The following is an 11,548-nucleotide window of genomic DNA, read 5'->3' as shown; positions in this document are numbered from 1 at the left end:
TTCTTTTTCCTTGGAGAAGTCAGACCCACCAGCTAAGGAGGTAAGAGATGTGTGCTCTTCCTCAGACAACATCTGTGTAAGGAGGGGACAAAGAAGTCCTGGAACACAGGACCATTTGTGAGCTGTGCAGGGAGCTGATTAGAAAGAGAAAATCCAGAGATTAAAAAGAAAGGGGAGGGGAACAGAGAGGGGGAAAGAGAAGGTGTCTTATTTAGCTAGATGTGATCAGTGTTAGCTTTACATTTTTCAGTTGAACCTTAGACGTCAAATAAAACTAAGTGCCAAGGTGTGCAGGATTGCCAGGAAATAACAAATAAATCTATACACAAGAGACTTACGAAAAGGGAAAAATCCAAACTGTTGCAGGAAGAAAATTCAAACAAACAAAGAAACAAACAACAAATCTATTACAAATAGCTCTAAGATGCATCAAAGTCCTAACAAACAATTTGGTCTTTTGTACTTGTGCTGTCACACGTTTGGAGAAGTACTCCTCCTTCTCCAGCATCTGCCAGACTACACCTTTTTTTCCCTCCTTCAAACTGCTTTACAAAGTCTACTTTATTGTGATACAAATAAATTTGGAAAACGTTTGATAAAGGTTGATGATGCTCTAAAACAAGTTATCATCATGCAAACAAGTATTTTAGTATTTGCCTGTAATCTCCTATTTTATGCTCAGGATATAACCCTTGACAGAGAAGTTCGACTCGGTCCAACATCCCACTCAGCAGACCCTTAGCCCCTGATTACTGGTGCCTGAATAATTCAAGCAATTTACAGAGATATGGACTGCTCAAGTGATGTACAGCATACGAGTAAAATAACAGACAACGATCAGAAGCAACTGGGACTACTAAGAAGTGTGGAGAAGACACTTTAGCCTAATAACATACAATGCTTTTAGTGTTCGTAATTGCAACGTGAAGGAACAAGATGAAATACGCTTTAAAACCAAGCGTGCAGACGGCTGAATCACTACTTTCCCCCCTCCTAGGACAGCTACAAAGTGTTTCGAAACAATCGCTTTGCTCCCTGTGAGGAAGGAGCGGTATGACAAAACGCAGCGCGGGATTTACGGCCGTGCCGAGAGCGAGGGACGGCGACACCCGGCAGGGAGGCGAGGCGAGGCGGGCCGGGCGCTTACCTGGGTCCTCCCTGCGCAGAGCCCGCTCAAGCTGCTTCGCCTCCTTCTCCAGCGTAAGAGCTAAAGCGCGCAGCTTCCCGAAGAAGCCCCTCGACACATCCATCGCGCGCGGGAAGGAAGGCAGCAGAGAGACCGAGGGGGGACGGCGCCAGCACCACCCGGCAGGCGCCGCCGAGCCCGCCGCTGGACGCGGCGCCTGCGAGCGGCTGTTAACGGCTGCGCGGGGGTCGGGGCCGCCGCGCGCTGCTTCCGCGAGGCCGTTGCCGCGCGCCGCCGCCCGCTTCGAACCTGCGGGCACCTCGCACCCCATTGGGCGCCGCGAGGCCCCGCCCGCCTAGCGGCAGGGCACGCAGTCTCGCGAGACGGGCCCAACGCCCGCTAGGCTGAGGCGCCATCTTGTTTTGCTCTCTGGGCGTTGGAGCCGTTACCGGAGCTGGTGAGTCGCGGAGGGGAAGGGCGTGTTAGCTGCGGGGCTCGGAGCGCTGCTGCGGCCGCTCTCTCCGCTTCTCAGCCGTGACGTGGCCGCGTGTCCCTCGGGCTGGCCTGTCCCCTGAGCCGGGAGATAGCCCCGGCGGCGGACGGGGCAGTGGGGGTGAAGGACACCCTTTTCCTTGGCCACCGGTGCGGGCCGGGAGGGGAGCCGGGAACCGAGCGGTACCAGTGCCGGTCCGGCAGCTGCCCCGCAGAGCCCCAGAGCTTCAGCGTTAACTCGGATCAGGGAGTTGAACAGTCATCACGCAGCTGCCCCGTGGGAACGGGGTAAGGCGGGGGTGGCTTCTTTTAGCAGTAGGGTCGAGTTAAAGTGTTTGGCCGCTTTGACAGTTTTATGAACACCTGAGATTTAGGAGTTAAGGTTGTTTAGGACGAATAAAAAGGTTAATAAAGAGCAGCTGTATTTACTGTAAATTTAGCGTGGCCTTTCTTACCCTTTTGTCACACCTGTGGATTATGTTGGAAACCATATTAATGATTTCTAGTTATGCTAGTTAGTATTATAGAGGATATTGTCTTTCTCTACAAGGTTTATTCTACTAGTTCAGAAATGAGACTGAGTAATGGTACATACTAGTAAGCTTATGTAGAGAGACTCTAATTGGAAACTTTTAAATACTGAGAGAAGGCCATAATGAGAACCCATATCTAGCTGAAACAAGAAATACTCCCAATTTTAACAGTGTAATTAGCTATTTGAAGTAATAAGGAATACAATGAATCCTTTGGATTTTTGATAACATATGGAGGGCATGCTATAATTTCAGTGTAAGGGTAATTAAGTGAAACTCTGGCTAAATTATTTTTTTTCCTTTTTAAGTTTCCAATATGTCTGTCATTGTACTGTCTACCATACATAGTAGTTGTTTGTCAACATCAGGTTCTGAACTTTAAGCTTTGTAACAGCTAGAGAAAAGGCAGGGGAATAAATATGTGGGGATTTTTCTTTTTTTCCTGTTAAATTTGTAATTTGTTCCTCTAAGATAATGGGTATTTTATATCTTTTTGCTTTTATTTTAAGGTATAATGTTTTTAACAACAGCATTACTCCGAAAGAGAATTCCTGGAAAACAATGGATTGGAAAATACAGGCGACCGAGAGCGGTTACCCTTTCAATGAAGCAGGCGATGATCCGAAGGTTGGAAATTGAAGCAGAGAATGAATATTGGCTGAGTCGACCTTACCTGACACAGGAACAGGAATACAATCATAATGCAGAAGGGAGACATGCAAAATGGGAAGCTTTCAGAACCCTGCTAACATCCAAGTTTCCTGAGCATAGATATATCAGGGATCATTTGAACCACTTAAATGTATCGAAAAAGTGGACATCTTGAATGACACAGTGTATTTGTATTGGACGTGTTGTGCGCTACCATGGAATCTGTTATGTACCTGTTATGGTAGTTTTGTATTCAGTGTAATAATGAAGGGTGGATGACAAACGAGACTTTTCTGAAAACCTTTCCTTCGTCATGCTGTATGAAATCTTACATTAAAAGTAGTCCTGCAAAACAATACGATGTTTTCTTATTATTGGCTCATTAGAAAAAGAAGTCCTTTGTGTGGCTCTCTACCATCTGTTCTACTTTTCTTGTAAAACAGTGCAAGTTTCCAAGTGCTGTGATGATGTGAACTAGATTTATAGCTTCACTAATTTGTTTTTTGAAAGCTAGAACATACTTGCTATGATGAAAGGGATTATTTGCTTGTACCGATAAAATGGCTCTTACTGGTCATTATCCTTTCTGAAGGGATACTTCTGTGTAAATTAAATTAATACTTGGGACCCAATTGAAGCTAATTATGTACTAATTTCATTAGGCTCAAGTCTAGGCAAGGATCAATGAGTGGAATTATAAAGTTATATATGTATGAGGCTGGAACTAATGGAAAATTATAAAATGTTCCTTTTTTTAAACTTTGAGGGGAAAAAAAAGTTGAATTTAATTTAAATGCAGTGTCAGTACTGCACTCTCTTGGAGATTAATTCTGATCTAAAGGGACTTTTTTGAGTTGCAGTCTGTTTCCTAAATAATGCTTACACCTTCCTGAAAGAATAGCCACGTGGTTTTTCTTTTCTTTTTTTTTTCCTCTTGAGACTTAAGTAACCTGGAAGATATATCAAGAGTGAATGTAATCCATAGGTTGTCACAGCTGGACTCTACAATCTGTGAAAGTCCTATTATTTCCACCAGCAGTTAAAGAAAGTTTCCCATGTAGGCAGTTTCTCCCACTGTTCTAATACACATATGCAATCTAAGCAATTTTCAGAATATTTCAGATAGTTTTATTAAGTCAATGTTGCATTCATTGATGAAGTCAAGTGTCAAACCCATTAATATTTTATCACTTTGGAAAAGAGGGCATAAAACGGTACAACTTTTTCTTAAACATGAATTGTAATCAGAGATGTATGAACAGGTCTCAACACCAATGTATAAAATTTGGATTGCAATCTTCCAATGGTTATGAATGGCTTAATATAGTATTTGTGGAAAAGTATACATAGGGAGAAATTGCACAGTACAATTAAAAATATGAAGAAACTTCCAGGCAAAGTAATGTGACTTTATATTTAATTCCTTTATAAAAGCCCATTTTAAAAAGTTACTTCAAGTATTAAACTATAAATGGCAACATGTTTTCTTTATGCATAGGAATATTCCTATCTGCAATGTACAAAATACAGTAAGTGTGTCATTATTACATATTTACCTTTTACACTTCAAATTTAAATACAGCTCATTACAAATTTACACATCACAATTAAAAATAATTACATGGAAGTAGAACAGCTGAGACACTGTGACTAATGCAAATGGTGATTATTGCTGGCAAATACAAATGTAGTTGCAAAGATAACCAGGTATGTTTAGTTCATATAAGTTTAAAAAGGGGGGCAAGGTTTTAACAGCGGGACTGTTGCCTATTTCTGTGATATTTTTATGATTTTAAATATTTACAATTCAGAAAGATTTAAGTTTCTTAAAATACTCAAGCTGATGCAACAGGACAAGTTAGAGAGGAACATGCTAAGCAAGTAAGTTGTTATCTAAATAGTGTAAACAGAAGGGAATCTGCATTTCACCATTAATGCTGTGGTGCCAATAAAGGTGATCCCAATACTTTATCCCCAACACATTTGCTTGACTGCTAAGCATGTGCTCTCAATTTCTTGTTGCAGGGGGAGGGGAAAGAAAGGAGGGGAAACCCCCTAAAACCAGTGAAAGCAATCTTGTAAACATCAGACTTTACTACCTAATGGAAACAAGATTCAAGTAATGGCTGCAGAAAACAGTCAAACAGTTTTAATCAGTATTAAAATTAACTGCAATTTGCATTTTTCAGTACATTTCATGAAAGTTTTATGATTAAGAAAAATGCGTACAAAAAGCTGTCTATATATACAAAATAAATTGATAAAATGAGTGTAATAAATGTGTTCAGTATTATAATAAATAACCATATGCAGCTGCTCTCTTTGGTGCTGTTTAGGGATAGGAGATCCTCTTACTTGCACACCTAACTATATTCTAGGTATTATGAAAAAACATTCTCTTGCTGATCTGCATTTACAGTCAAAGTAACTGCTATTTGGAGCCTCTTTAAATGCGTACCCTAACCCCTCAGTTATGTATGATTTTAGACATGGTCCTCTGAACATATAGTGTGAAGTTGAAAAGTATTTTTTTTATAAATATGGTCAGTCACTGCTCCAGATGTGGGCAGATCTGGTTAATTTATGTCCGATCAAGTGCATAACTTGATGCATCCGCCACAGACGCTAATCTTTCCATTACAAGTGCTGCTTCTGTTCTCCTCTTGGGGCTCTGGTGAGCTRCAATGGGACCATACTTCATGTTGTACTGAACAGATGTACTTTGAATGGTTATTATAAAAGTAACTTCAGGTAATGAACTTAACCGAAGCATCCAAACCCAAAAGGTTATTTACAATAAAGAAGAGCCACACAAGATCAAACAAAAGGAAAAAAACAGTACTTCAAGAGTTTACACATTTAATACTCTGGAAAACATGCCCAGTTTCTACAACTAGTGTACCAAAAGTGGCTTGGTACCTGGGCATGCCACAGTAAAGGGGAAAGTTTAACAACGTTACCTTAATTTCTATTCAAATCACTAAGTGCGAGAACTCCCTCTAGAACTACCCTCTGAAAATTTAAAGTACAAGTTCTCAGTTAAAAGCTTATTGTGCAACTAACTTGTGACATTACAATTTTAGGACAATATTCTAAGAAGTCAGTTATGACCGAGACTCGTACATCTCACTCCCCCCTTCCCATAATATACCTTAGGTAGGAGCAGCAATTATGGTCATCTAGTGCAGTCTGCAGAGGAATCAATTGTCATAAGAGGGAAAAGAAGTATTAGCTGAGGCTTCTGAAGTGGTTTCAATTATTTCTTTCTAATTACGTATCTCCTTGCCTCATCCACAGAGGGACTATTTTATCACCTTAAGACATTTCATAAATTTTGAGGAGAAATTTTCACATTGAAATCTCATCCTGTGTCAGGCTTCTGACCTCAGACTAGGAGTTTAAGTCATTTTGTGTGTGTGTGTGTTGTGTGCATGTGGATATTTATTTTTTAAAGAAAAAAATCAGTAAGAAATACTAAAGCACAATTTGTGATTGCAGCCAATGTCAACTACCCTACAATAACTAAAGTAACTACAATATTATTTCTGGCTTGCAATAGCAATTATTTTGAGGGATCTGAAAGCTTAAGAGCTGTTATTTCTTAGTGACAATCACAGTATTTTCAATACTTGCTGATACAGAGCAGGTTAGAGCAAGCACAAAATCAAAATATACATGACCCAGCATGCTGTAACAGTCATTTTCTGTGGACGGATCTCCCTGCCCTTCTCTGCTCCCTGAACAGGTAGGTCTGCTCTTCTCACTGCACTAACAGGAAGTTTGAGCCATTCCGTGCACAGGCCTGGGCTGAAGGGACCTACTTACTGGTATACTCCTACAGACCCTCTGCCCCTGCTAGCAATGACTGGGAACAGTCTGCTTGCAACTCAACACCCAAAGAGCTTTTTGTCCTCATCAAGGTTATTTTTCACTCTTGGCTTGCTCCCTCCTTTTGCCTATCATACTCTTTGACACAGCACAGAACACCCTTGCTTACCGCTAGGGAGCTGTCAGGACAAGTACTCTAAAAGTGACAAAACTGAAGACGTTGTCCTGCCTTAGATGTAATGCCTCCTCTGCAGCCAGGGCTTGTAAGGCCACCATCCCACGCACTGGTGGACCCTTAGACAGAGTTCACTAATACAATTCCCTTAGAGAATTTAATTCAGTGTCATGGTGTTTCACCATATCAAACCAGGGTTTCTCATCAGTTCTCTAAAACAGGGGTGTGTGTGTGTGTGTGTGTGTGTGTGAATTTGGAAGGGTCACATTTGAATCATTATGTTTCATATTTGTCAGTGACCTTTCCATAATACCTGCTTTTACACCAACAGCAGCTCCTGCCTCAACAGTATCCCAAGCAGACTGCTCTCCTACTGTTCTTATCTGACATATGAGAAAAATCTGGGATAAAATATGGTATTAGTGATCCACATAAAGATGTCAGAAACATCAGCTCTTAAAGAAAAGCCACAAAAAAGGGCCATCAGATACTCAAAGAACTGGTTTCAGAAGATCGCAGCTTGCTAGAGAACGCACACGGATTTAGCCCAGTCTGTTTATGTGCAGTGTTTCCTGCAGTTCAACTTTACTCACTTGAGAAACCAACCATGCTATACTGACGCTAGCCTGCAGTAGGTATGTATTCATATTGGTATATCGAGCACTTCAGGCCAGAGAACAAACAAACAAACAAACAAACAAAGCAGCACAGGCTGTATTGCTGAATCAGTAAGATTTACCATGTTAGAGACATGGATTCTCCTTCTAGTTCTGCTAGAAGACAACTCTGCATGTATTTGTTATCTTGGCTGTAATGGCAGTGATGCAATGAAAGACAGATGCTGTTCAGACCCGCCCCCCATTACAATTCCACCAGTGTTTGACAGTGTGAATTCTGGTAGGTAGCAGGGCAATCCGAACTTGAAATCTTCTGTCTCCCCTCTCTTCATCCACGATATTTGGCTGATGCATTCTCTCTCTCTCAACACATCAATATTGCTCACAGCTTGTTTTCACGTAAGCACATTCATTTGACATTGGACAGGAAAAAGCTAAAGCTTTCAGATACTGTGTAGCAAATGTTTTTTGTAAGTTTTAAAATCAGCAAATGCAAAATTTCTAGTATAACGTTTAATGAGACATTTTGCAACTTTTATAAAACATGCAAGTTTGAACCATTAATTCTGTCTCAGGAATATTCCAGGGTGACCAAAACATGCTTATAAGTTCATATAGTCCCCTTTCTCAAAGTATTTTTGTACTAAAAGAATATTATTTAAGAAACAGTCAATTTATGCCTCCCAAAGACAAAATACTTGTTTCATACCTTACAGTATACTTGTTACCTTCGTATCTCCACCCTAAACATATTGCACTTAAGTAGCAATCAGTCTGGGAGAGAAACCAAATAGGTTCTTTTGTCCTGATCACCAACTCAGCTATTACCTTCAGTTTGCATCAAAAGGACTCATGTTTGTGATCAGTACCTGCTAAACAGCAGAAAAGCTACAGATAAGAATATAGTATTTTTCACTTCTGCTAGGTGCAAAATGCCAATACCACCCAAAGATAATTTAGCAGTCTTCTCTACAGAGGAGTAGGAAAGAAAAATGTTGTTTGCTGTAGGTCTTGAGTTTAGGATGGACTTTATTCCTCACACAGGAAACACATATTTTGCCTTTTGTGAACAAGGTATGTCACTGCACAAAGCACTCATCTTTAGCAATTTCAGTCAGTGTCACTTAGAATGGACAGTGGCAGACTAAAGCATACAAAGTTTCAGTGTGTTAACACAGATGTATGATCCAACACTAATTTTCTCATAAGTACTTGAAATATGTTTAAATGGTAATTTAGAACCAATAAAAACATGTGCCTTTATTAAAAAGATAAAACAAAAGTATAAAACAGTATTTATAAGCCATCAAGAGTCCCATATAAAAAGCAGTACTCTTCCAGTTCCATTTTCTAACAACACACAACTGCAATAAGATTTTTCTCAGGGGTACTTTGCTGTTTTCTTACTGCCTCATACAGAACACAGCACACATTAACAGAAAATGTAATAGTTTGTTAATTCCTTTTTGGACTGGCATTTTTTTTGCATGATGATAGGCAATTGCTGGAGAGTAACAATCCATGCTTTTTCAAGTAAAATAAAGTTCACTTCTTTGAGTTATATTCTTGATACGGTTAAATAAATCAAGTTAAAATGACGAGGGGGCTCAATTCTGAAGCAAAAAAGCAACACCCAAGTAAAAAGCTTTTCCTTTGTTGGCACTGCACTGCTCCAAAGCATGGCTAGTATAAGGAATCCTCAATCCCAAAAGACGTACAGAGCTGATCATGGGGTAGGCTGCTTAATAGGAAGAGGGGGGATCACATTATCCAGCCCCTTTCTCATCACCTGGTGTTTGAGCTACATATAGTTGCATTTTTGCACTTCAGACTCACCAGCCATGCTTTATGTTGTTTTTTCCTTTTTTTTTTCTTTTTTTTCCTTTCTGTACCCAGGAGATGTGCTACGGAAGTGACCTCTGCAGCGCATAAGGTGTGAAGTTTGCCTGTGGGGAGGTAGGGGTCTCTGCAGATCTACCTACCCCTACCACTGCTGCATAACAGAAATGCATAGTTCCCACTCTGGACCTTGTGCATCCAAGCAGGGCACTTCAGGATTTGGCCCTTTGGTAGCAGTATGTAACTCAGTGTGCATAAATGCACATTAAGAATCTTAAGGCATCTGTCTTACTTCCCTGCTCTGCAGTAGTGCTGACAAGAATCCATTATACTGTGCAGAAACTTGAATTTCTTGTATCTTCCTAAGATGTTCATGTTCCATTTTTTACTGAGCAACTTCTTCCAAACAAAATTAAGTAATATTCAAGCACAAAATGTGTTGCACAAACCTAATGAAACAAAATAAGGTAATCAGTGGAACTGCACCATTAGCTTTGAAAAAACAGATCATATTGCATTATAAGAATGTACCTAGTTAACAAAACATACGTAACTTAAAGACTTCTGATTCAGGACAGCAGTTAAACTAACTTCAATACATAACTATTAGCCTTCTAGGAGGTGTTTTTTTTTTTTTTTAACCTTTTCTAATGCTTTAGAAGATTATCTGCACCAAGAATGTCCGTCCATTACTACTGGCTTGTGACTAAAATCTCTTGGATCCCAGATTGGCAAGAACTGCTCATTCATTTTGGATTGAATTGCCAGATTTATGTCAGCGATAACTTTGATTGCTCCTGCTGCATGTTATAGGTATAAAATTGAAAAATACATCTATCAGTCTGTTAAAGGGTATTGGAAAGTGCATGGAACAGATGTTTTGGATCTCCTGTCTTTTGCATGGTTGCTTGCAGTTGCAGGGGGACTGGAATTAATGACCCAAGCCTAAAGAAACTGGGATCAAATCCATCTGAATTTAAAACAGCTAAAACTTCATGCTATGGAGTTACACTGTTATTTTACATAAAGCATATGAAAAGCTTCTGCATTGGGTTCAATTATGTATCATTTAATTATACAGCTCTTAAAACTACAGCAGTTTGGGAAAGTTCTACACATAGCACACAATCTTGCCTTCTTAAATTTGGTCTGACTTCAGGAAGAGAGGGAGAAGAGAAAGGAAATCCATCTCAAACGACTACCAGTTAATAGTCTAAGCCAGTCTCTTATGCCCTCTCTAGGTCAGTGGAAAGGAGAATTAAGCCCATTCAATAATAACCCTGTCAAAGACTGCTGGGATGAACTGGTCTCAGAAGTTATTTATTTCTTTCTGTGAAGAGTGGAAAAGCCTTAGCAACCTCTTTAGATCAGATCAGTTTTTAGATAGCTAGTGGCTGAGAGAAATCCCTTGCTCGGACACTCATTTATACATTTATATAAGGTGTTAAAAAAGGAGGGGGGAGGGAAAACATCTTTTTTATTCATGTTAACCATTTACTCATGGTTGAGTAGGTTTTGTAGAAGTACCACTAACTAGTCTAATTTTGGTTTTGTTAGAGTTTACACTGATCCGTATGACCAACATCATTCCAAACATCATACCATCCTCCGCAAAGACCTTTGAGACAGACTTTTTTTTTTTTTGACAATGACTCTACGCCAATAGGCTTATTTTAAAATATTTAGGATAGACAAATGATCCTAAAATGACTCAGCTCCCCACACTCAAATATTGTGTTTTCTTCCCAAAGAAAATGGCACTTCCTTGCACGATGCCTCTATCTCCCAGTTTTTGCTGCACTTTCCTTAGGGGTCACAAAAATGCATTTCCTCATATGGGCCTTCTATCTTGTCTTTAAAAGTAAAAAAAAAAAAAAAAAAGTCAAAAAAGGACAAAAAAGAAAAGAAGAAAAGTGGGAAAAGACTCAGCACACTGCAATTATGGTAGATAGTTATCCAAGTGAGATTTGTTGCTCTTGCAGAAAGTAAAAATTAATGGAGGTTCATAAGCTCACCACACTGTGAAGTCAACGTAAGAGTAGTCTAATTTAGTCACCAGAAGTACACCAAGGGAAGTTTTCATATATGCACTCACTGAATTCCCTAAATGCCAAGTAGGGAGACTGTGCACAGAAGCTCTTACATAAAGAAGATCACTGTCAAATCCAGGTGTGACGAAGCAGTCTGTATGCAGACAGTGCTCACGGAATTTACTTATTGACCTCTCTTTCCTCACGCACACACATTTTTCTTAACGTATAAGACGAGAGCATGGCAAATCAATATA

The 11,548-nt window shown here is 39.8% G+C and overlaps 2 protein-coding genes across 8 annotated transcripts in view; one reads left to right on the top strand and one right to left on the bottom strand.

Moving 5' to 3' along the window:
* Positions 1-1,477: 1,477 nt before the first annotated feature.
* Positions 1,478-3,160, top strand: MRPL57 (mitochondrial ribosomal protein L57). Of its 2 annotated transcripts, none has more exons than XM_026073725.1 (2): positions 1,478-1,583; positions 2,661-3,160. In XM_026073725.1, the coding sequence occupies exon 2, from the start codon at positions 2,666-2,668 to the stop codon at positions 2,975-2,977; it is 312 nt and encodes a 103-aa protein (XP_025929510.1). In that variant the 5' UTR covers positions 1,478-1,583; positions 2,661-2,665; the 3' UTR covers positions 2,978-3,160. The 2 variants fall into 2 exon arrangements, with proteins under 2 accessions (XP_025929510.1, XP_025929511.1); XM_026073726.1 differs by lacking the exon at positions 1,478-1,583 and adding an exon at positions 1,598-1,906.
* A 1,042-nt stretch (positions 3,161-4,202) lies between these two features.
* ZDHHC20 (zinc finger DHHC-type containing 20) overlaps positions 4,203-11,548 on the bottom strand; it is a 39,313-nt gene continuing 31,967 nt past the window's right edge. For all 6 annotated transcript variants that reach the window (XM_026073722.1, XM_026073724.1, XM_026073719.1 and 3 more), the window contains one exon: positions 4,203-9,710. Coding sequence is in view for 1 of the 6 variants with exons in the window: in XM_026073724.1 (XP_025929509.1) it covers positions 9,685-9,710 (26 nt within the window). In the remaining 5 variants the exon portion in view is untranslated. The remainder of the gene's footprint in view (positions 9,711-11,548) is intronic.

The sequence above is a fragment of the Apteryx rowi genome, unplaced genomic scaffold, assembly GCF_003343035.1.
Source record: "Apteryx rowi isolate R43461 unplaced genomic scaffold, aptRow1 scaffold_376, whole genome shotgun sequence".
Taxonomy (NCBI): Eukaryota; Metazoa; Chordata; class Aves; order Apterygiformes; family Apterygidae; genus Apteryx; species Apteryx rowi.
The sequence above is the reverse complement of the archived record's forward strand: the minus strand, read 5'-3'. Positions and strand labels throughout refer to the sequence as shown.